We start from the raw sequence: 22,700 nt of genomic DNA, 5'->3' as shown, positions 1-22,700 counted from the left end.
TATTGTGTAATCACCGATCCTCCTGTATAGTACAGGGCTGTGTATTGTGTAATCACCGATCCTCCTGTATAGTACTGGGCTGTGTATTGTGTAATCACCGATCCTCCTGTATAGTACAGGGCTGTGTATTGTGTAATCACCGATCCTCCTGTATAGTGCTGGGCTGTGTATTGTGTAATTACCGACCCTCCTGTATAGTACAGGGCTGTGTATTGTGTAATCACCGATCCTCCTGTATAGTACTGGGCTGTGTATTGTGTAATCACCGATCCTCCTGTATAGTACAGGGCTGTGTATTGTGTAATTACCGATCCTCCTGTATAGTACAGGGCTGTGTATTGTGTAATCACCGATCCTCCTATATAGTACAGGGCTGTGTATTGTGTAATCACCGATCCTCCTGTATAGTACAGGGCTGTGTATTGTGTAATTACCGATCCTCCTGTATAGTACAGGGCTGTGTATTGTGTAATCACCGATCCTCCTATATAGTACAGGGCTGTGTATTGTGTAATCACCGATCCTCCTATATAGTACAGGGCTGTGTATTGTGTAATCACCGATCCTCCTGTATAGTACTGGGCTGTGTATTGTGTAATCACCGATCCTCCTGTATAGTACAGGGCTGTGTATTGTGTAATTACCGATCCTCCTGTATAGTACAGGGCTGTGTATTGTGTAATCACCGATCCTCCTGTATAGTACAGGGCTGTGTATTGTGTAATCACCGATCCTCCTGTATAGTACAGGGCTGTGTATTGTGTAATCACCGATCCTCCTGTATAGTACAGGGCTGTGTATTGTGTAATTACCAATCCTCCTATATAGTACAGGGCTGTGTATTGTGTAATCACCGATCCTCCTGTATAGTACAGGGCTGTGTATTGTGTAATCACCGATCCTCCTGTATAGTACAGGGCTGTGTATTGTGTAATTACCTACTAATCACCCAATCCTTCTGTATCTCGCACAGAAAGCCTTTGAGCTGGAAAGAAGAGAACTGCTGGATCAGAACCGGAAAAAGTGGGAGCAGAGTATGCAGTCTCGCCGCGACCAGGAGGTAACAGCGCCACACTCTGTATGTAGGCAGATGTAAGAACGTGTAACAGAAAGGACCAATCGGAATCATTAATGTCATTTGTGCACCATACAGCGATGCACAGCTGCGCGCATCAATCGGAATTACAACAGCCTGACATCACAGGTTTTCCTGCGCTGCTATTGGTGGTTGCCAGCGTCTCACCACCATACGGAATTGAATTCCCCCCTATACTGCAGTTTGCTTTGCAGCATGAACAGTGTAATGGTCTCACAGCACTGAGGTTGAGGGTTCCATTGCCACCATGGAGATAACTGTGTGGGTTTTGTATGTTCTTCCTGTGCTTGTGAGGGTTTCGCATGGGTGCTTCGGTTGGCTCCCACCAAAAAATAAGCTTGGCTTAAATGTATGTGTGCTTGTTCATGTAATAGGGGATATAGACCCTTATTTATTAATGGGCAAAGAAGTGCGAAATTAATAATAATGCGCTTCTGTGTATGGGCAACTACCGCAGCGCGCGAGCCTCACAGTGCAATCGCATTCTGTAAACCCTTAGCACAGGAGCCCCCCAGGGCTGTGTACTCTCACCCCTGCTGTTCTCCCTGTGCACCAACAACTGCACATCAGAGGCGCAAACAGTAAAGATAATCAAATTTGCCGATGACACTACCATCATTGGCCTTATCAAGGACGGGGACGAATCGGCCTACAGACAAGAAGTGGGCCAATTGGCCCGGTGGTGCAGCAGCAACCACCTAGAGCTCAATCCACTCAAAACCGTTGAGATGGTAGTGGGCTTTAGGAAGAAGGCTGTTGGTGTTCCTCCGCTAACAATTGCTGACAGTGCAGTGTCGCTAGTGGACTCCTTCAAGTTCCTAGGAACCACAATCTCCTGGGACCTTAAATGGGGGCCCAACACTGATACTATTGTTGGAAAAGCGCGTCAGGGCTATTCTTCCTTAGGCAAGTGAGGAAGTTCAACATCCCACAGAAGCTTCTGCTCCTCTTCTACTCTGGGATTGTGGAGTCTGTACTGTGCTCCTCATTACTGGTCTGGTACGGCTCCGCCAGCGAGAGAGACAAATGCAGACTCCAAAAGGTGGTCAGAACTGCGGAGAAGATAATCGGGACGGACCTTCCCTCTGTCCAGGACCTGTAACTGTCCAGAGCAAAAAAGCGGGCAACGAAGATAGTCAAGGGCCAACTACATCCTGGCCATGGCTTGTTTAACCTGCTGCCACGAGGCAGACGCTACAGGGCTATTCCCACCAGGTCCACCAGAAGCCTAAAAAGTTTTTTCCCTTAAGCGGTTCTCCTGCTGACACGTGAACTCATGAACACCTCACTTTCTCGTCGTGCCATAACCCTCTGCACATAATCTAACACGGTGTCCCCTCGGAATAACTTTCTATATGACTGTACGTGTTCCCCCACCTGGTTATATTGTTTATACTGTATGCTGGTTACTTGTTACCTACCTGGCTGCTGCACAGCAAACCGAAAACACATTCCTAGTATACGCAAGTATATCTGGCCAATAAAGCTGATTCTGATTCTTAGCTTCTACATGTCCCTCTCCTGCCCACATTGGCGTGGAAGACGGGACAAAGTCATCACAGCAACAGTCTTGTAGAATCTCTGCACCAGCACCTCAGCTGCTTGTGCTGAGGCCATCGCGCTCAGTGCCTCATTGTGTGTACGGAGGCTCAGTGCCTCATTGTCTGTACCAAGGCTGCGATAGGACATTGTGCTCAGTGCCTCATTGTGTGTATGGAGGCTCGGTGCCTCATTGTCTGTACCAAGGCTGCGATAGGACATTGTGCTCAGTGCCTCATTGTGTGTACAGAGGCTCGGTGCCTCATTGTCTGTACCAAGGCTGCGATAGGACATTGTGCTCGGTGCCTCATTGTGTGTACCGAGGCTGCGATAGGACATTGTGCTCGGTGCCTCATTGTGTGTACCGAGGCTGCGATAGGACATTGTGCTCGGTGCCTCATTGTCTGTACCGAGGCTGCGATAGGACATTGTGCTCAGTGCCTCATTATCTGTACCGAGGCTGCGATAGGACATTGTGCTCGGTGCTTCATTGTCTGTACCGAGGCTGCGATTGGACATTGTGCTCGGTGCCTCATTGTCTGTACCGAGGCTGCGATAGGACATTGTGCTCAGTGCCTCATCGTCTGTACCAAGGCTGCGATAGGACATTGTGCTCAGTGCCTCATCGTCTGTACCAAGGCTGCGATAGGACATTGTGCTCAGTGCCTCATCGTCTGTACCAAGGCTGCGATAGGACATTGTGCTCAGTGCCTCATTGTGTGTACCGAGGCTGCGATAGGCCATCTCGCTCAGTGCCTCATTGTCTGTACCGAGGCTGCGATAGGACATTGTGCTCAGTGCCTCATTGTGTGTACCGAGGCTGCGATAGGACATTGTGCCCAGTGCCTCATCGTCTGTACCAAGGCTGCGATAGGACATTGTGCTCAGTGCCTCATCGTCTGTACCGAGGCTGCGATAGGACATTGTGCTCAGTGCCTCATTGTCTGTACCGAGGCTGCGATAGGACATTGTGCTCAGTGCCTCATTGTCTGTACCGAGGCTGCGATAGGACATTGTGCTCAGTGCCTCATTGTGTGTACCGAGGCTGCGATAGGACATTGTGCTCAGTGCCTCATCGTCTGTACCGGGGCTGCGATAGGACATTGTGCTTAGTGCCTCATCGTCTGTACCGAGGCTGCGATAGGACATTGTGCTCGGTGCCTCATTGTCTGTACCGAGGCTGCGGTAGGACATTGTGCTCAGTGCCTCATTGTGTGTACCGAGACTGCGATAGGACATTGTGCTCAGTGCCTCATTGTGTGTACCGAGGCTGCGATAGGACATTGTGCTCAGTGCCTCATTGTGTGTACCGAGACTGCGATAGGACATTGTGCTCAGTGCCTCATTGTGTGTACCGAGACTGCGATAGGACATTGTGCTCAGTGCCTCATTGTGTGTACCGAGGCTGCGATAGGACATTGTGCTCGGTGCCTCATTGTCTGTACCAAGGCTGCGATAGGACATTGTGCTCAGTGCCTCATTGTGTGTACCGAGGCTGCGATAGGACATTGTGCTCGGTGCCTCATTGTCTGTACCAAGGCTGCGATAGGACATTGTGCTCAGTGCCTCATTGTGTGTACCGAGGCTGCGATAGGACATTGTGCTCGGTGCCTCATTGTCTGTACCGAGGCTGCGATAGGACATTGTGCTCAGTGCCTCATTGTGTGTACCGAGGCTGCGATAGGACATTGTGCTCAGTGCCTCATTGTGTGTACCGAGGCTGCGATAGGACATTGTGCTCAGTGCCTCATCGTCTGTACCAAGGCTGCGATAGGACATTGTGCTTAGTGCCTCATTGTCTTTACCGAGGCTGCGGTAGGACATTGTGCTCGGTGCCTCATTGTCTGTACCGAGGCTGCGGTAGGACATTGTGCTCGGTGCCTCATTGTCTGTACCGAGGCTGCGGTAGGACATTGTGCTCGGTGCCTCATTGTGTGTACCGAGACTGCGATAGGACATTGTGCTCAGTGCCTCATTGTGTGTACCGAGGCTGCGATAGGACATTGTGCTCGGTGCCTCATTGTGTGTACCGAGACTGCGATAGGACATTGTGCTCAGTGCCTCATTGTGTGTACCGAGGCTGCGATAGGACATTGTGCTCGGTGCCTCATTGTGTGTACCGAGGCTGCGATAGGACATTGTGCTCGGTGCCTCATTGTGTGTACCGAGGCTGCGATAGGACATTGTGCTCGGTGCCTCATTGTGTGTACCGAGGCTGCGATAGGACATTGTGCTCGGTGCCTCATTGTGTGTACCGAGGCTGCGATAGGACATTGTGCTCGGTGCCTCATTGTCTGTACCGAGGCTGCGGTAGGACATTGTGCTCGGTGCCTCATTGTCTGTACCGAGGCTGCGGTAGGACATTGTGCTCGGTGCCTCATTGTCTGTACCGAGGCTGCGGTAGGACATTGTGCTCGGTGCCTCATTGTCTGTACCGAGGCTGCGATAGGACATTGTACTCAGTGCCTCATTGTGTGTACGGAGGCTCGGTGCCTCATTATCTGTATTGTATCCCCCAGCTGGAGAGCCTCATGAGCCGGATCAGGAAGGTGGAGGAGTACGAGCAGCAGCTGAACCAGCTCCGGGTGCAGGACGGGGAGGAATACAACATGATCAAGATAAAGCTGGAGACTGAAGTGCAGGTCAGTAGTACACAGTGACCGACACTAGGGGGCGAGGGTATGCCACTGGCATTGGTTGTGCAGCTTCTAGTGTCTGTACCCTAGTGGGTGAGTGTGTACCCCTCATTCATGTACAGTGGTCTCTGCCTGTACCCTAGTGGTGTGTACCCCCTCATTCATGTACAGTGGTCTCTGCCTGCACCCTAGTGGTGAGTGTGTACCCCCTCATTCATGTACAGTGGTCTCTGCCTGCACCCTAGTGGTGAGTGTGTACCCCCTCATTCATGTACAGTGGTCTCTGCCTGTACCCTAGTGGTGTGTACCCCCTCATTCATGTACAGTGGTCTCTGCCTGTACCCTAGTGGTGTGTACCCCCTCATTCATGTACAGTGGTCTCTGTCTGTACCCTAGTGGTGAGTGTGTACCCCTCATTCATGTACAGTGGTCTCTGCCTGCACCCTAGTGGTAAGTGTGTACCCCCTCATTCATGTACAGTGGTCTCTGCCTGTACCCTAGTGGTGAGTGTGTACCCCCTCATTCATGTACAGTGGTCTCTGTACCCTAGTGGTGAGCGTGTACCCCCTCATTCATGTACAGTGGTCTCTGCCTGCACCCTAGTGGTAAGTGTGTACCCCCTCATTCATGTACAGTGGTCTCTGCCTGCACCCTAGTGGTGAGTGTGTACACCCTCATTCATGTACAGTGGTCTCTGCCTGTACCCTAGTGGTGAGTGTGTACCCCTCATTCATGTACAGTGGTCTCTGTACCCTAGTGGTGAGCGTGTACCCCCTCATTCATGTACAGTGGTCTCTGTACCCTAGTGGTGAGTGTGTACCCCTCATTCATGTACAGTGGTCTCTGTACCCTAGTGGTGAGTGTGTACCCCTCATTCATGTACAGTGGTCTCTGTACCCTAGTGGGTGAGTGTGTACCCCCTCATTCATGTGGCATAGTCTCTGTATCCTAGTGGTGAGCGTGTACCCCTCATTCATGTACAGTGGTCTCTGCCTGTACCCTAGTGGTGAGTGTGTACCCCTCATTCATGTACAGTGGTCTCTGCCTGTACCCTAGTGGTGAGTGTGTACCCCCTCATTCATGTGGCATGGTCTCTGCCTGTACCCTAGTGGTGAGTGTGTACCCCTCATTCATGTACAGTGGTCTCTGTACCCTAGTGGTGAGTGTGTACCCCCTCATTCATATACAGTGGTCTCTGCCTGTACCCTAGTGGTGAGTGTGTACCCCTCATTCATGTACAGTGGTCTCTGCCTGTACCCTAGTGGTGAGTGTGTACCCCTCATTCATGTACAGTGGTCTCTGCCTGTACCCTAGTGGTGAGTGTGTACCCCTCATTCATGTGGCATGGTCTCTGCCTGTACCCTAGTGGTGAGTGTGTACCCCTCATTCATGTACAGTGGTCTCTGTACCCTAGTGGTGAGTGTGTGCCCCCTCATTCATGTACAGTGGTCTCTGCCTGTACCCTAGTGGTGAGTGTGTACCCCCTCATTCATGTGGCATGGTCTCTGTACCCTAGTGGGTGAGCGTGTACCCCTCATTCATGTACAATGGTCTCTGTATCCTAGTGGTGAGTGTGTACCCCCTCATTCATGTGGCATGGTCTCTGTATCCTAGTGGTGAGTGTGTACCCCTCATTCATGTGGCATGGTCTCTGTATCCTAGTGGGTGAGCGTGTACCCCCTCATTCATGTACAGTGGTCTCTGTACCCTAGTGGTGAGTGTGTACCCCCTCATTCATGTACAGTGGTCTCTGTACCCTAGTGGTGAGTGTGTACCCCTCATTCATGTGGCATGGTCTCTGTATCCTAGTGGTGAGTGTGTACCCCTCATTCATGTACAGTGGTCTCTGTACCCTAGTGGTGAGTGTGTACCCCTCATTCATGTACAGTGGTCTCTGCCTGTACCCTAGTGGTGAGTGTGTACCCCTCATTCATGTACAGTGGTCTCTGTACCCTAGTGGTGAGTGTGTACCCCTCATTCATGTACAGTGGTCTCTGCCTGTACCCTATTGGTGAGTGTGTACCCCTCATTCATGTACAGTGGTCTCTGTACCCTAGTGGTGAGTGTGTACCCCTCATTCATGTACAGTGGTCTCTGCCTGTACCCTAGGGGTGAGTGTGTACCCCTCATTCATGTACAGTGGTCTCTGTACCCTAGTGGTGAGTGTGTACCCCTCATTCATGTACAGTGGTCTCTGTACCCTAGTGGTGAGTGTGTACCCCTCATTCATGTGGCATGGTCTCTGTACCCTAGTGGTGAGTGTGTACCCCTCATTCATGTACAGTGGTCTCTGTACCCTAGTGGTGAGTGTGTACCCCTCATTCATGTACAGTGGTCTCTGCCTGTACCCTAGGGGTGAGTGTGTACCCCTCATTCATGTACTGTGGTCTCTGCCTGTACCCTAGGGGTGAGTGTGTACCCCCTCATTCATGTGGCATGGTCTCTGTACCCTAGTGGGTGAGTGTGTACCCCTCATTCATGTGGCATGGTCTCTGTATCCTAGTGGTGAGTGTGTACCCCCTCATTCATGTGGCATGATCTCTGTACCCTAGTGGTGAGTGTGTACCCCCTCATTCATGTGGCATGGTCTCTGTACCCTAGTGGTGAGTGTGTACCCCTCATTCATGTGGCATGGTCTCTGTATCCTAGTGGTGAGTGTGTACCCCCTCATTCATGTACAATGGTCTATGTATCCTAGTGGGTGAGTGTGTACCCCTCATTCATGTACAATGGTCTATGTATCCTAGTGGGTGAGTGTGTACCCCTCATTCTTGTGGCATGGTCTCTGTACCCTAGTGGGTGAGTGTGTACCCCCTCATTCATGTGGCATGGTCTCTGTATCCTAGTGGTGAGTGTGTACCTCCTCATTCATGTACAGTGGTTTCTGTACCCTAGTGGTGAGTGTGTACCCCTCATTCATGTGGCATGGTCTCTGTATCCTAGTGGCTGAGTGTGTACCCCTCATTCATGTGGCATGGTCTCTGTACCCTAGTGGGTGAGTGTGTACCCCCTCATTCATGTGGCATGGTCTCTGTATCCTAGTGGTGAGTGTGTACCCCTCATTCATGTACAATGGTCTCTGTATCCTAGTGGGTGAATGTGTACCCCTCATTCATGTGGCATGGTCTCTGTATCCTAGTGGCTGAGTGTGTACCCCTCATTCATGTGGCATGGTCTCTGTATCCTAGTGGGTGAGTGTGTACCCCCTCATTCATGTGGCATGGTCTCTGTATCCTAGTGGGTGAGTGTGTACCCCCTCATTCATGTGGCATGGTCTCTGTACTCTAGTGGTGAGTGTGTACCCCTCATTCATGTGGCATGGTCTCTGTACCCTAGTGGTGAGTGTGTACCCCCTCATTCATGTGGCATGGTCTCTGTATCCTAGTGGTGAGTGTGTACCCCCTCATTCATGTGGCATGGTCTCTGTATCCTAGTGGGTGAGTGTGTACCCCCTCATTCATGTGGCATGGTCTCTGTATCCTAGTGGCTGAGTGTGTACCCCTCATTCATGTGGCATGGTCTCTGTACCCTAGTGGTGAGTGTGTGCCCCTCATTCATGTACAGTGGTCTCTGTACCCTAGTGGGTGAGTGTGTACCCCTCATTCATGTGGCATGGTCTCTTTACCTAGTGGTGAGTGTGTACCCCTCATTCATGTGGCATGGTCTCTGTATCCTAGTGGGTGAGTGTGTACCCCCTCATTCATGTGGCATGGTCTCTGTATCCTAGTGGTGAGTGTGTACCCCCTCATTCATGTGGCATGGTCTCTGTACCCTAGTGGGTGAGTGTGTACCCCTCATTCATGTGGCATGGTCTCTGTACCCTAGTGGTGAGTGTGTACCCCTCATTCATGTGGCATGGTCTCTGTACCCTAGTGGTGAGTGTGTACCCCTCATTCATGTGGCATGGTCTCTGTACCCTAGTGGGTTGGTGTGTACCCCTCATTCATGTGGCAAGGTCTCTGTATCCTAGTGGGTGAGTGTGTACCCCTCATTCATGTGGCAAGGTCTCTGTATCCTAGTGGGTGAGTGTGTACCCCTCTTTCTGTCTGCAGACCCTCCAGCAGCAGCTGCAGCAGATGAAAGCCACTTACCAGCTCAACCAGGAGAAGCTGGAGTACAACTTCCAAGTGCTGAAGAAGAGAGATGAGGAGAACACGGTGACCAAGTCCCAGCAGAAGAGGAGGATCACACGGTAATGTCATACATGTCACCTGCCCTCAGTGTCCCGGGGTTATCACATGTATCTCAGTGACGGGCTGTCAGTGTCCTGGGGTAACCACATGTATCTCAGTGACGGGCTGTCAGTGTCCCGGGGTTATCACATGTATCTCAGTGACGGCCTGTCAGTGTCCCGGGGTTATTACAGGTATCTCAGTGACGGCCTGTCAGTGTCCCGGGGTTATCACATGTATCTCAGTGACGGGCTGTCAGTGTCCTGGGGTAACCACATGTATCTCAGTGACGGCCTGTCAGTGTCCTGGGGTAACCACATGTATCTCAGTGACGGCCTGTCAGTGTCCTGGGGTAACCACATGCATCTCAGTGACGGCCTGTCAGTGTCTCGGGGTAATCGCATGTAACTCAGTGACGGCCTGTCAGTCTCCCGGGGTTATCACATGTATCTCAGTGATGGCCTGTCAGTGTCCTGGGGTAACCACATGTACAGTATCTCAGTGACGGCCTGTCAGTCTCCCGGGGTTATCACATGTATCTCAGTGACGGCCTGTCAGTGTCCCGAGGTAACCACATGTATCTCAGTGACGGCCTGTCAGTGTCCCGGGGTTATCGCATGTATCTCAGTGACGGCCTGTCAGTGTCCCGGGGTGATCACATGTATCTCAGTGACGGCCTGTCAGTGTCCCCGGGTTATCGCATGTATCTCAGTGACGGCCTGTCAGTCTCCCGGGGTTATCGCATGTATCTCAGTGACGGCCTGTCAGTGTCCCGAGGTAACCACATGTATCTCAGTGACGGCCTGTCAGTGTCCCGGGGTTATCACATGTATCTCAGTGATGGCCTGTCAGTGTCCCGGGGTAACCACATGTATCTCAGTGACGGCCTGTCAGTGTCTCGGGGTTATCGCATGTATCTCAGTGACGGCCTGTCAGTGTCCCCGGATTATCACATGTATCTCAGTGACGGCCTGTCAGTGTCCCGGGGTAACCACATGTATCTCAGTGACGGCCTGTCAGTGTCCCGGGGTTATCACATTGTATCTCAGTGACGGCCTGTCAGTGTCCCGGGGTTATCACATTGTATCTCAGTGACGGCCTGTCAGTGTCCCGGGGTTATCACATTGTATCTCAGTGACGGCCTGTCAGTGTCCCTGGGTTATCACATGTATCTCAGTGACGGCCTGTCAGTGTCCCGGGGTAACCACATGTATCTCAGTGACGGCCTGTCAGTGTCCCGGGGTTATCACATGTATCTCAGTGACGGCCTGTCATTGTCCCGGGGTTATCACATGTATGTCAGTGTCCCGGGGTTATCACATGTATCTCAGTGACGGCCTGTCAGTGTCCCGGGGTTATGGCATGTATCTCAGTGACGACCTGTCAGTGTCCCGGGGTTATCACATTGTATCTCAGTGACAGCCTGTCAGTGTCCCGGGGTAACCACATGTATCTCAGTGTCCCGGGGTTATCACATGTATCTCAGTGACGGCCTGTCAGTGCCCCGGGGTAATCACATGTATCTCAGTGACGGCCTGTCAGTGTCCCGGGGTTATCGCATGTATCTCAGTGACGGGCTGTCAGTGTCCCGGGGTAATCACATGTATCTCAGTGACGGCCTGTCAGTGTCCCGGGGTAACCACATGTATCTCAGTGACGGCCTGTCAGTGTCCCGGGGTTATCACATGTATCTCAGTGACGGCCTGTCACTGTCCCGGGGTTATCACATGTATCTCAGTGACGGCCTGTCAGTGCCCCGAGGTAATCGCATGTATCTCAGTAACGGCCTGTCAGTGTCCCGGGGTGATCACATGTATCTCAGTGACGGCCGGTCAGTGTCCCGGGGTTATCACATGTATCTCAGTGACGGCCTGTCAGTGTCCCGGGGTTATCACATGTATCTCAGTGACGGCCTGTCAGTGTCCCGGGGTAATCGCATGTATCTCAGTGACGGCCTGTCAGTGTCTCGGGGTAATCGCATGTATCTCAGTGACGGCCTGTCAGTGCCCCGAGGTAATCGCATGTATCTCAGTGACCGCCTGTCAGTGTCCCGGGGTAATCGCATGTATCTCAGTGACGGCCTGTCAGTGTCCCGGAGTAACCGCATGTATCTCAGTGACAGCCTGTCAGTGTCCCGGGGTTATCGCATGTATCTCAGTGACGGCCTGTCAGTGTCCCGGGGTAATCACATGTATCTCAGTGACGGCCTGTCAGTGTCCCGGGGTTATCACATGTATCTCAGTGACGGCCTGTCAGTGTCCCGGGGTTATCGCATGCATCTCAGTGACCGCCTGTCAGTGCCCCGGGGTTATCACATGTATCTCAGTGACGGCCTGTCAGTGTCCCGGGGTAACTACATGTATCTCAGTGACGGCCTGTCAGTGCCCTGGGGTAATCACATGTATCTCAGTGACGGCCTGTCAGTGTCCCGGGGTGATCACATGTATCTCAGTGACGGCCTGTCAGTGTCCCGGGGTTATCACATGTATCTCAGTGACGGCCTGTCAGTGTCCCGGGGTTATCACATGTATCTCAGTGACGGCCTGTCAGTGTCCCGGGGTTATCACATGTATCTCAGTGACGGCCTGTCAGTGTCCCGGGGTTATCACATGTATCTCAGTGACGGCCTGTCAGTGTCCCAGGGTTATCACATGTATCTCAGTGACGGCCTGTCAGTGTCCCGGGGTTATCGCATGTATCTCAGTGACGGGCTGTCAGTGTCCCGGGGTAATCACATGTATCTCAGTGACGGGCTGTCAGTGTCCCGGGGTAACCACATGTATCTCAGTGACGGCCTGTCAGTGTCCCGGGGTTATCACATGTATCTCAGTGACGGCCTGTCAGTGTCCCGGGGTAACTACATGTATCTCAGTGACGGCCTGTCAGTGCCCTGGGGTAATCACATGCATCTCAGGCCTGTCCGTGTCCCAGGTATCTCAGTGACAGTCACATTACTAGGTAGTGATCTGTCTTCCTCTCGTCTGTCAGGTTGCACGATGTCGTGAATAACCTCAGGATAAAGTTGGAGAAGCAGAGTAAGCAGTACAAGGAGGAGAACCAGGCCCTGACAGACGACTTCAACAGGATAGTGAAACAGTACAAGGAGATCCAGAAGAAGCAGAGGTTGGACAGTCCTGTCGTATGATAGATGCAGGGACGGAATCTGTTTGGGGTGACTCAGATAACTAGATTTAGCATAGAGGCCACGAGTAGACGCACAACAATGCATTATGGGGAATCTGCGTCCTGTGCTAAGCTGGCCAGACACGTGTAATACTGCATTGTTCTCAGACACCTAGGGGTTAATTGTCACACATGACATTGGTCGATGCAGCCTTGTGCTGTCACATCCGATTGTGTTGTAACTAAAGATGCAAATTTGCACAAAAAATAAGCTCGGTGAAATTAGAGACGCGCAGGACATGTCACACTAAAAACGAGTGCATGTGTATGCGGACATACCTGTGGGTGTTTCACAGCAGGCACTGGGTGGCCACCATGCCAACGCACAAAACTGTCCTGTCTTGAGGGAGTGCCACGGGGCATGTCGCCAGAGATCCGCGCTGCTGCCGCGTCACGGAACGGACCCAGTTTGCGCCCAACTCAGACCAGGAAACCAAACATGATTTTAGAAATATAGATGAAGCAGGCTCATTGCACCTGCAGCGGGCACACAAGCCGCGACGGGGACACGCAGCAGCAAATCTGAGTGCGCCGAAATTATGAGTGTCCCAAAGTTACCTGTACCTCTAGATGGCGTGATTATTGAGCAGGAGTAACCTTTTACAGTGTTACGGTTATAATCACTCTGTCCCTGTTCCTTGATTTCCGCTTCTTCGGCAAAAACAAAATGCAGCAACAATTTTTTAATTTTTTTTTTGAAAGCTAAAAATCAGCGTGTGGCATAAAGGCCTCCACACCAGGTGCTACTTCTATGGACACCAGTGATGATGTCTCTGTATCTGCTGGTTCCAGTTCTCTCTCTCCTGCACTGACTCCTGACTCTCACGCACTGACTCCTCCCCCCACAGACATTTCAGTGCTGTGGAAGCAAAGAAGTTCCATGACATCTGGGTGATGAACGAGGAGGAGATGAAGCAGCTGGTTCAGCAATCGCTGGAGGTAGATCGGATAATACACGAGCAGCAGCTCGGCCTCCCCTGGAAGGCTCCAGATCTGTGGTTCATGGACAACGTTGGCCCATTAGTGGTCCAAGCCAAGAATCAGAAGACAGCCAGCGCGCTGGCACAGGAAGTTATGACGGACACTGGTGAGGATTGTTGCCACAGAGGCAGGGAGGACCGGAATGTGCCAGGAGTAGTGATTGTTGGGGGCTAGCCCAATAATTTGCATGACCTCAGGGGGGCAGGGAGTCTGAGAGGACAGATTAGGAGCTGAGGAGAAGGCCCAGAGTGAGGCCAGTGTGTGACCTGAGGGGGGCAGTAAATCTGAGAGGACAGTATAGTGAGGAGCTGAGAAGGCCCAGAGTGAGACCAGTGGGTGACCAGAGGGGGCAGGTAGCCCGAGAGGACAGATTAGTGAGGAACTGAGGAGACGGCCCATAGTGAGACCAGTGTGTGACCTGGGGGAGGCAGTAAGTCTGAGAGGACATATTAGTGAGGAGCTGAGGAGAAGGCCCAGAGTGAGACCAGTGTGTGACCTGAGGGGGGCAGTAAGTCTGAGAGGACATATTAGTGAGGAGAAGGCCCAGAGTGAGACCTGAGGGGAGGCAGGCAGTCCCAGAGGACAGATTAGTGAGGAGCTGAGGAGAAGGACCAGAGTGAGCCCAGTGGGTGACCTGAGGGGGCAGTAAGTCTGAGAAGACAGATAAGCGAGGCAGATAAGCGAGGTGCTGAGAAGGACCAGAGTGAGCCCAGTGGGTGACATGAGGGGGGCAGTAAATCTGAGAGGACAGATTAGTAAGGAGCTGAGGAGAAGGCCCAGAGTGAGGCCAGTGAGTGACCTGAGGGGGGCAATACGTCTGAGAGGACAGATTAGCGAGGAGCTGAAGAGAAGGAGGTGCTGAGGAGAAGGACCAGAGTGAGGCCAGTGAGGGGGGCAATAAATCTGAGAAGGCAGGTAGCCCGAGAGGACAGATTAGTGAGGAGCTGAGGAGAAGGTCCAGAGTGAGGCCAGTGAGTGACCTGAGGGGGGCAGTAAATCTGAGAGGACAGATTAGCGAGGTGCTGATGAGAAGGACCAGAGTAAGACCAGTATGTGACCTGAGGGGAGGCAGTAAATCTGAGAGGACAGATTAGTGAGGAGCTGAGGAGAAGGCCCAGAGTAAGACCAGTATGTGACCTGAGGGGAGGCAGTAAATCTGAGAGGACAGATTAGTGAGGAGCTGAGGAGAAGGCCCAGAGTGAGGCCAGTGAGTGACCTGAGGGGGGCAGTAAATCTGAGAGGACAGATTAGCGAGGTGCTGAGGAGAAGGACCAGAGTGAGGCCAGTATGGGACCAGAGGGGGGCCAGCGGATGACTTCAGGGGGCAGTAAGTCTGAGAAGACAGAAAAGCGAGGTGCTGAGGAGAAGGACCAGAGTGAGCCCAGTGGGTGACATGAGGGGGGCAGTAAATCTGAGAGGACAGATTAGCAAGGAGCTGAGGAGAAGGCCCAGAGTGAGGCCAGTGAGTGACCTGAGGGGGGCAATAAGTCTGAGAGGACAGATTAGCGAGGAGCTGAGGAGAAGGACCAGAGTGAGGCCAGTGAGGGGGGCAATAAATCTGAGAAGGCAGGCAGCCTGAGAGGACAGATGAGTGAGGAGCTGAGGAGAAGGCCCAGAGTGAGGCCAGTGTGTGACCTGAGGGGGGGGGGGGGGCAGTAAATCTGAGAGGACAGATTAGCGAGGTGCTGAGCAGAAGGCCCAGAGTAAGACCAGTATGTGACCTGAGGGGAGGCAGTAAGTCTGAGAGGACAGATTAGTGAGGAGCTGAGGAGAAGGCCCAGAGTAAGACCAGTATGTGACCTGAGGGGAGGCAGTAAGTCTGAGAGGACAGATTAGTGAGGAGCTGAGGAGAAGGCCCAGAGTAAGGCCAGTGAGTGACCTGAGGGGGGCAGTAAATCTGAGAGGACAGATTAGCGAGGTGCTGAGGAGAAGGACCAGAGTGAGGCCAGTATGGGACCAGAGGGGGGCCAGCGGATTACTTCAGGGGGACAGGAAGTCTGAGAGGACAGATTAGTGAGGAGCTGCGGAGAAGGCCCAGAGTGAGGCCAGTGGGTGACCAGAGGGGGGCAGGGAGTCTGAGAAGACAGATTATTGAGGAGAAGGCCCAGAGTGAGGCCAGTGGGTGACCTGAGGGGGGGCAAGACATCCCAGAGGACAGATTAGTGAGGAGCTGAGGAGAAGGCCCAGAGTGAGGCCAGTGGGTGACCTGAGGGGGTTCAGTAAGTCTGAGAGGACAGATTAGCGAGGAGCTGAGGAGAAACTGATGACCAATATATGTAAATTGTATGTAACAAAGCGAGGTGGCTGGTTTTACCTGTTCCCACATATGTCCTGTCAGTGACCTGTCCACCACTCTCTCCTCTTCTATTGTCCCCCCCCAGCAGCCGACCGGGTACCAGTAAGATCTGCAGAAGAGGCGAGCGTGACGCCGCCATCTCAGCCGTTCTCTCCGCGGACTGTGAAACAGATCCTGGAACTTCTGTGCGACGAGTCTGTAAGATACAAAGGGGCTTATTCTCTATCTGTGAGGACTGACCTGTGCTTGTATTTATAATGACCGATCATTTCTTCCAGGGCTTCCTGATAGAGAGTAAATTAGTCCAGTTACTGTCCCCGCTGGATAAGGACGAGCGCTCTCTGATGAAGCTGGACTCCATATTCGGGGTACGTCACATTGCACTGACTGGGGCACTAAGTCACCTTGTCCCTCTCACCATACCGTGATTGACAGTACAATTTTGGGGTTTGTTATAAATGTGTGATGGGATATTTCATCCCTCTCTGTATTTTAAATGTGTTGCAATGTCGTCTGTCACACCTGTTACCTATGAAGCTGTAAGTGGGATTTCTGCATTCTTCTTTCCAGGCTCTACGGATAGAGGTAGAAGATGATGTGTACAAACTTGTCAACTTTTTCCTGAAGTACAAACAGCAAGATGAATCTGCGCAGGTAGGAGAAGTCATACACCGCACCACAGGATATAGTAACTGTACTATCAATAGATGCATCTGCAGTTATAGAAGGACACTGACCATTTGAGCGAATCACTGTACCTGTGTGGCGTCTGTACATCACCTGTTTCCTGCGTGCTTCCTGTACCTATATGTACAGATGTGTCCACATACATCTAGCCTCCTTTCACATTAAACAGCCCTTCCATTAAATAGCATATTATTAGCAAAATGGAGCAAACTGGACACCCTAGCAGCTTCTGCTGATTAAAATTATATGCAGCATGCCTATATTCTTTGTGTGACCGTAAATGCATATGCAATGCTACGTTACAATGTTTTTTAATCAGCAGAAGCTGCTTGTGCATCCAATTTTCTCCATTTTGCAAATATGGAAAGTGTCAAAAAAGACAACAGGTTCTACAGTGTCACACATCTCACGTGTAATGTGTCTTGTATCGCATGGAGGATAGATGTATGTGGGCACATTTGTATGGTGTGTTTGGATCACCTGCTCTCTCTCTGCTTCCTGTACCTGTATGTATGGTGTGTGTGTGTACATTGCCTGCTCTCTCTCTGCTTCCTGCACCTGTATGTATGGTGTGTGTACATCACCTGTTCCCTCTCTGCTTCCCGTACCTGTATGTATGGTGTGTGTACATCACCTGTTCCCTCTCTGCTTCCCGTACCTGTATGTATGGTGTGTGTACATCGCCTGCTCCCTCTCTGCTTCCTGTACCTGTATGTATGGTGTGTGTACATCACCTGCTCCCTCTCTGCTTCCTGTACCTGTATGTATGGTGCGTGTACATCGCCTGCTCCCTTCTTCTTTTAAGGATGGAGAAGCTGATACTCAGAACTGTTCCCTCTCTGCTTCATGTACCTGTATGTATGGTGCATGTACATAAGCTGCTCCCTCTCTGCTTCCTGTATGTATGGTGTGTGTACATCAGCTGCCCCCTGAGAGCAGGCATGTACATCATCTGTTCCCTCTCTGCTTCCTATACCTGTATGTATAATGCGTGTACATCACCTGTTTCCTCTCTGCTTCCTGTACCTGTATGTATGGTGCATGTACATCGCTTGTTACCTCTCTGCTTCCTGTACCTGTATGTATGGTGCGTGTACATCATCTGTTCCCTTTCTGATTTCTGTACCTGTATGTATGGTGTGTGTAAATCATCTGTTCCCTCTCTGCTTCCTGTACCTGTATGTATGGTGCGTGTACATCGCCTGTTTCCTCTCTGCTTCCTGTACCTGTATGTATGGTGCGTGTACATCACCTGTTCCCTCTCTGCTTCCTGTACCTGTATGTATGGTGCGTGTACATCAGCTGTCGTCGTCCCCCCTGCTTGCTGTACCTGTATGTATGGTGTGTGTACATCACATGCTTCTTCTCTGCTACCTGTACCTGTATGTATGTCATGTGTACATCACATGCTCCCTTCTTCTTTTTAGGATGGAGAAGCTGATACTCAGAACTCTGTCAGCACTTCCAGTACAGATGAGACTACATCCCATGGAACTGACCTCATTCATCCTAATGATGTCCTGAGAGCACTGAGGGCCTTCACCATGGAATTCCATAGGACAAGGTTTGTGCACTGAGAATACAGGCTGAGGTGTGTGTGTGTGTGTGTGTGTGGGGGGGGGGGGGGGGGTCTGTCAGTGAGGATAGAGGCTGAGGTGTGTGTGTGTGTTTGTGTGTGTGTGGTCTGTCAGTGAGGATAGAGGCTGAGGTGTGTGTGTGTGGTCAGTAAGTGAGGATACAGGCTGAGGGGTGTGGTGTGTGTATGGTCAATCAGTGAGGATACAGGCTGAGGTGTGTATGGTCAGTCAGTGAGGATACAGGCTGAGGTGTGTTCATGGTCAGTCAGTGAGGATACAGGCTAAGGTGTGTGTATGGTCAGTCAGTGAGGATACAGGCTGAGGTGTGTGTGTGTGTGTGTGTGGTCAGTCAGTGAGGATACAGGCTGAGGTGTGTATGGTCAGTCAGTGAGGATACAGGCTGAGGTGTGTTCATGGTCAGTCAGTGAGGATACAGGCTAAGGTGTGTGTATGGTCAGTCAGTGAGGATACAGGCTGAGGTGTCTGTGTGTATGGTCAGTCAGTTAGGATGCGGGCTGAGGTGTGTGTGGTCAGTCAGTGAGGATACAGGCTGAGGTGTCTGTGTGTATGGTCAGTCAGTTAGGATGCGGGCTGAGGTGTGTGTGGTCAGTCAGTGAGGATACAGGCTGAGGTGTGTGTATGGGCAGTCAGTGAGGATACAGGCTGAGGAGAGTGTGTGTGTGTGTGGTCAGTCAGTTAGGATGCGGGCTGAGGTGTGTGTGGTCAGTCAGTGAGGATACAGGCTGAGGTGTATGTATTGTGAGTCAGTGAGGATACAGGCTGAGGAGTGTGTGTGTGTGTGTGTGTGTGTGTGTGTGTGGTCAGTCAGTGAGGATACAGGCTGAGGTGTGTGTGGTCAGTCAGTGAGGATACAGGCTGAGGTGTGTATGGTCAGTCAGTGAGGATACAGGCTGAGGTGTGTGTATGGTCAGTCAGTGAGGATACAGGCTGAGGTGTGTAAATGGTCAGTCAGTGAGGATACAGGCTGAGGTGTGTATGGTCAGTCAGTGAGGATACAGGATGAGGTGTGTGTATGGTCAGTCAGTGAGGATACAGGCTGAGGTGTGTAAATGGTCAGTCAGTGAGGATACAGGCTGAGGTGTGTATGGTCAGTCAGTGAGGATACAGACTGATGTGTGTGTATATTCAGTCAGTGAGGATACAGGCTGAGGTGTGTGTATGGTCAGTAAGTGAGGATACAGGATGAGGTGTGTGTATGGTCAGTCAGTGAGGATACAGGATAAGGTGTGTGTATGGTCAGTCAGTGAGGATACAGGCTGAGGTGTGTATGGTCAGTCAGTGAGGATACAGGCTGAGGTGTGTGTATGGTCAGTCAGTGAGGATACAGGATGAGGTGTGTGTATGGTCAGTCAGTGAGGATACAGGATGAGGTGTGTGTATGGTCAGTCAGTGAGGATACAGGCTGAGGTGTGTATGGTCAGTCAGTGAGGATACAGGCTGAGGTGTGTGTATGGTCAGTCAGTGAGGATACAGGATGAGGTGTGTGTGTATGGTCAGTCAGTGAGGATACAGGCTGAGGTGTGTGTATGGTCAGTCAGTGAGGATACAGGATGAGGTGTGTGTATGGTCAGTCAGTGAGGATACAGGCTGAGGTGTGTATGGTCAGTCAGTGAGGATACAGGCTGAGGTGTGTATGGTCAGTCAGTGAGGATACAGGATGAGGTGTGTGTATGGTCAGTCAGTGAGGATACAGGATGAGGTGTGTGTATGGTCAGTCAGTGAGGATACAGGCTGAGGTGTGTATGGTCAGTCAGTGAGGATACAGGATGAGGTGTGTATGGTCAGTCAGTGAGGATACAGGATGAGGTGTGTGTATGGTCAGTCAGTGAGGATACAGGCTGAGGTGTGTGTGTGGTCAGTCAGTGAGGATACAGGCTGAGGTGTGTATGGTCAGTCAGTGAGGATACAGGCTGAGGTGTGTATGGTCAGTCAGTGAGGATACAGGCTGAGGTGTGTATGGTCAGTCAGTGAGGATACAGGATGAGGTGTGTGTATGGTCAGTCAGTGAGGATACAGGATGAGGTGTGTGTATGGTCAGTCAGTGAGGATACAGGATGAGGTGTGTGTATGGTCAGTCAGTGAGGATACAGGCTGAGGTGTGTATGGTCAGTCAGTGAGGATACAGGATGAGGTGTGTATGGTCAGTCAGTGAGGATACAGGCTGAGGTGTGTGTGTATGGTCAGTCAGTGAGGATACAGGATGAGGTGTGTATGGTCAGTCAGTGAGGATACAGACTGAGGTGTGTATGGTCAGTCAGTGAGGATACAGGCTAAGGTGTGTGTATGGTCAGTCAGTGAGGATACAGGATGAGGTGTGTATGGTCAGTCAGTGAGGATACAGACTGAGGTGTGTGTGTGTGATCAGTCACTAAGAATACAGACCGAGGTGTGTGTTCAGTAATGATCTTCATGACACTCTGCAGCTACTCCAAACATATATCTGGTGTAATCATTGCAGCCATAGATTGAATTGTGTTACACTAACCATATAAAATACCATGAATCACAATGCGGTATGGGGATACAGGGTGTAGCTATACAGGAGAACACACTGACCATCATATACCTTGCAGGGAGAGTCACATGAGACAGCCTGGGTCAGAAGAGCGGGACAGCAGTGAGGACTCTTCCTACTGGAGCGCAGCCGCACACGTCATCCCTGAATCCCAGCTCAAGGTCTGGGACGCCCTGGAATCTGCCTTGGAGAAGTATTTGTGAGTCCCACTAGCTGCGCACCAGTCTCCAGATTCATGGTGGAACCTTCTGGGACTTGTCCTGCGGTCTCTGTCCTATACAGTTTCCCAGGGTAATATGTCACGTGTCCTACAGCCGTCTGGTAACCAGTTCTGTGTGTATTTCAGTGATGTCCTGACCAGTCGCTCCCAGCTGATTACGGAGACATCATCCCTGAGACAGCAGAACACTGAGCTGAGAATGTTGTTACATCAGTACCTGAACTCCACGGTAAGACCTCCTACCTGAGCTATCCTGCTGATACCGGCACAGGAAGTGGTCATAGCTAGGTGCGGGGCCTGACCTATCCTGCTGATACAGGCACAGGAAGTGGTCATAGCACGGTGCGGGGCCTGACCTATCCTGCTGATACAGGCACAGGAAGTGGTCATAGTACGGTGCGGGTCCTGACCTATCCTGCTGATACAGGCACAGGAAGTGGTCATAGCATTGTGCAGGTTCTGACCTATCCTGCTGATACACGCACAGGAAGTGGTCATAGCTAGGTGCGGGTCCTGACCTATCCTGCTGATACAGGCACAGGAAGTGGTCATAGCACGGTGCGGGGCCTGACCTATCCTGCTGATACAGGCACAGGAAGTGGTCATAGCACGGTGCGGGGCCTGACCTATCCTGCTGATACACGCACAGGAAGTGGTCATAGCACGGTGCGGGGCCTGACCTATCCTGCTGATACAGGCACAGGAAGTGGTCATAGCACGGTGCGGGGCCTGACCTATCCTGCTGATACAGGCACAGGAAGTGGTCATAGCACGGTGCGGGGCCTGACCTATCCTGCTGATACACGCACAGGAAGTGGTCATAGCACGGTGCGGGGCCTGACCTATCCTGCTGATACACGCACAGGAAGTGGTCATAGCTAGGTGCGGGTCCTGACCTATCCTGCTGATACAGGCACAGGAAGTGGTCATAGCTAGGTGCGGGGCCTGAGCTATCCTGCTGATACACGCACAGGAAGTGGTCATAGCTAGGTGCGGGTCCTGACCTATCCTGCTGATACAGGCACAGGAAGTGGTCATAGCACGGTGCGGGTCCTGACCTATCCTGCTGATACAGGCACAGGAAGTGGTCATAGCACGGTGCGGATCCTGATCTATCCTGCTGATACACGCACAGGAAGTGGTCATAGCACAGTGCAGGTCCTGACCTATCCTGCTGATACATGCACAGGAAGTGGTCATAGCTAGGTGCGGGGCCTGACCTATCCTGCTGATACATGCACAGGAAGTGGTCATAGCACAGTGCAGGTCCTGACCTATCCTGCTGATACACGCACAGGAAGTGGTCATAGCACAGTGCAGGTCCTGACCTATCCTGCTGATACAGGCACAGGAAGTGGTCATAGGCACGGTGCAGGGCCTGATCTATCCTGCTGATACACGCACAGAAAGTGGTCAAAGCTCGGTGCGGGGCCTGATCTATCCTGCTGATACACGCACAGGAAGTGGTCATAACATGGTGCGGGTCCTGACCTATCCTGTTGATACAGGCACAGGAAGTGGTCATAGCTCGGTGCGGGGCCTGAGCTATCCTGCTGATACACGCACAGGAAGTGGTCATAGCACGGTGCGGGTCCTGACCTATCCTGCTGATACACCCACAGGAAGTGGTCATAACATGGTGCGGGGCCTGAGCTATCCTGCTGATACACGCACAGGAAGTGGTCATAGCACGGTGCGGGTCCTGACCTATCCTGCTGATGCATGCACAGGAAGTGGTCATAACATGGTGCGGGGCCTGACCTATCCTGCTGATACA

At 51.8% G+C, this 22,700-nt stretch overlaps 1 protein-coding gene across 2 annotated transcripts in view; it reads left to right on the top strand.

The window, feature by feature from the left end:
• DRC1 (dynein regulatory complex subunit 1) overlaps positions 1-22,700 on the top strand; it is a 48,837-nt gene that overhangs the window by 21,191 nt on the left and 4,946 nt on the right. Inside the window, exons 7-17 of one of the 2 annotated variants that reach the window (XM_083178886.1) lie at positions 974-1,060; positions 5,155-5,277; positions 9,324-9,463; positions 12,432-12,566; positions 13,475-13,713; positions 15,992-16,101; positions 16,182-16,271; positions 16,474-16,557; positions 18,018-18,154; positions 20,762-20,902; positions 21,050-21,152. In XM_083178886.1, coding sequence (XP_083035012.1) covers positions 974-1,060; positions 5,155-5,277; positions 9,324-9,463; positions 12,432-12,566; positions 13,475-13,713; positions 15,992-16,101; positions 16,182-16,271; positions 16,474-16,557; positions 18,018-18,154; positions 20,762-20,902; positions 21,050-21,152 — 1,389 coding nt within the window. Of the gene's footprint in view, positions 1-973; positions 1,061-5,154; positions 5,278-9,323; positions 9,464-12,431; positions 12,567-13,474; positions 13,714-15,988; positions 16,102-16,181; positions 16,272-16,473; positions 16,558-18,017; positions 18,155-20,761; positions 20,903-21,049; positions 21,153-22,700 lie in introns of both variants that reach the window. The other variant, XM_083178885.1, reaches the window with a different exon arrangement.

This window comes from Crinia signifera, chromosome 3, assembly GCF_055691185.1.
Source record: "Crinia signifera chromosome 3, ASM5569118v1, whole genome shotgun sequence".
NCBI classification, from domain to species: domain Eukaryota; kingdom Metazoa; phylum Chordata; class Amphibia; order Anura; family Myobatrachidae; genus Crinia; species Crinia signifera.
This window is presented reverse-complemented; position numbering and strand designations above follow the sequence as displayed.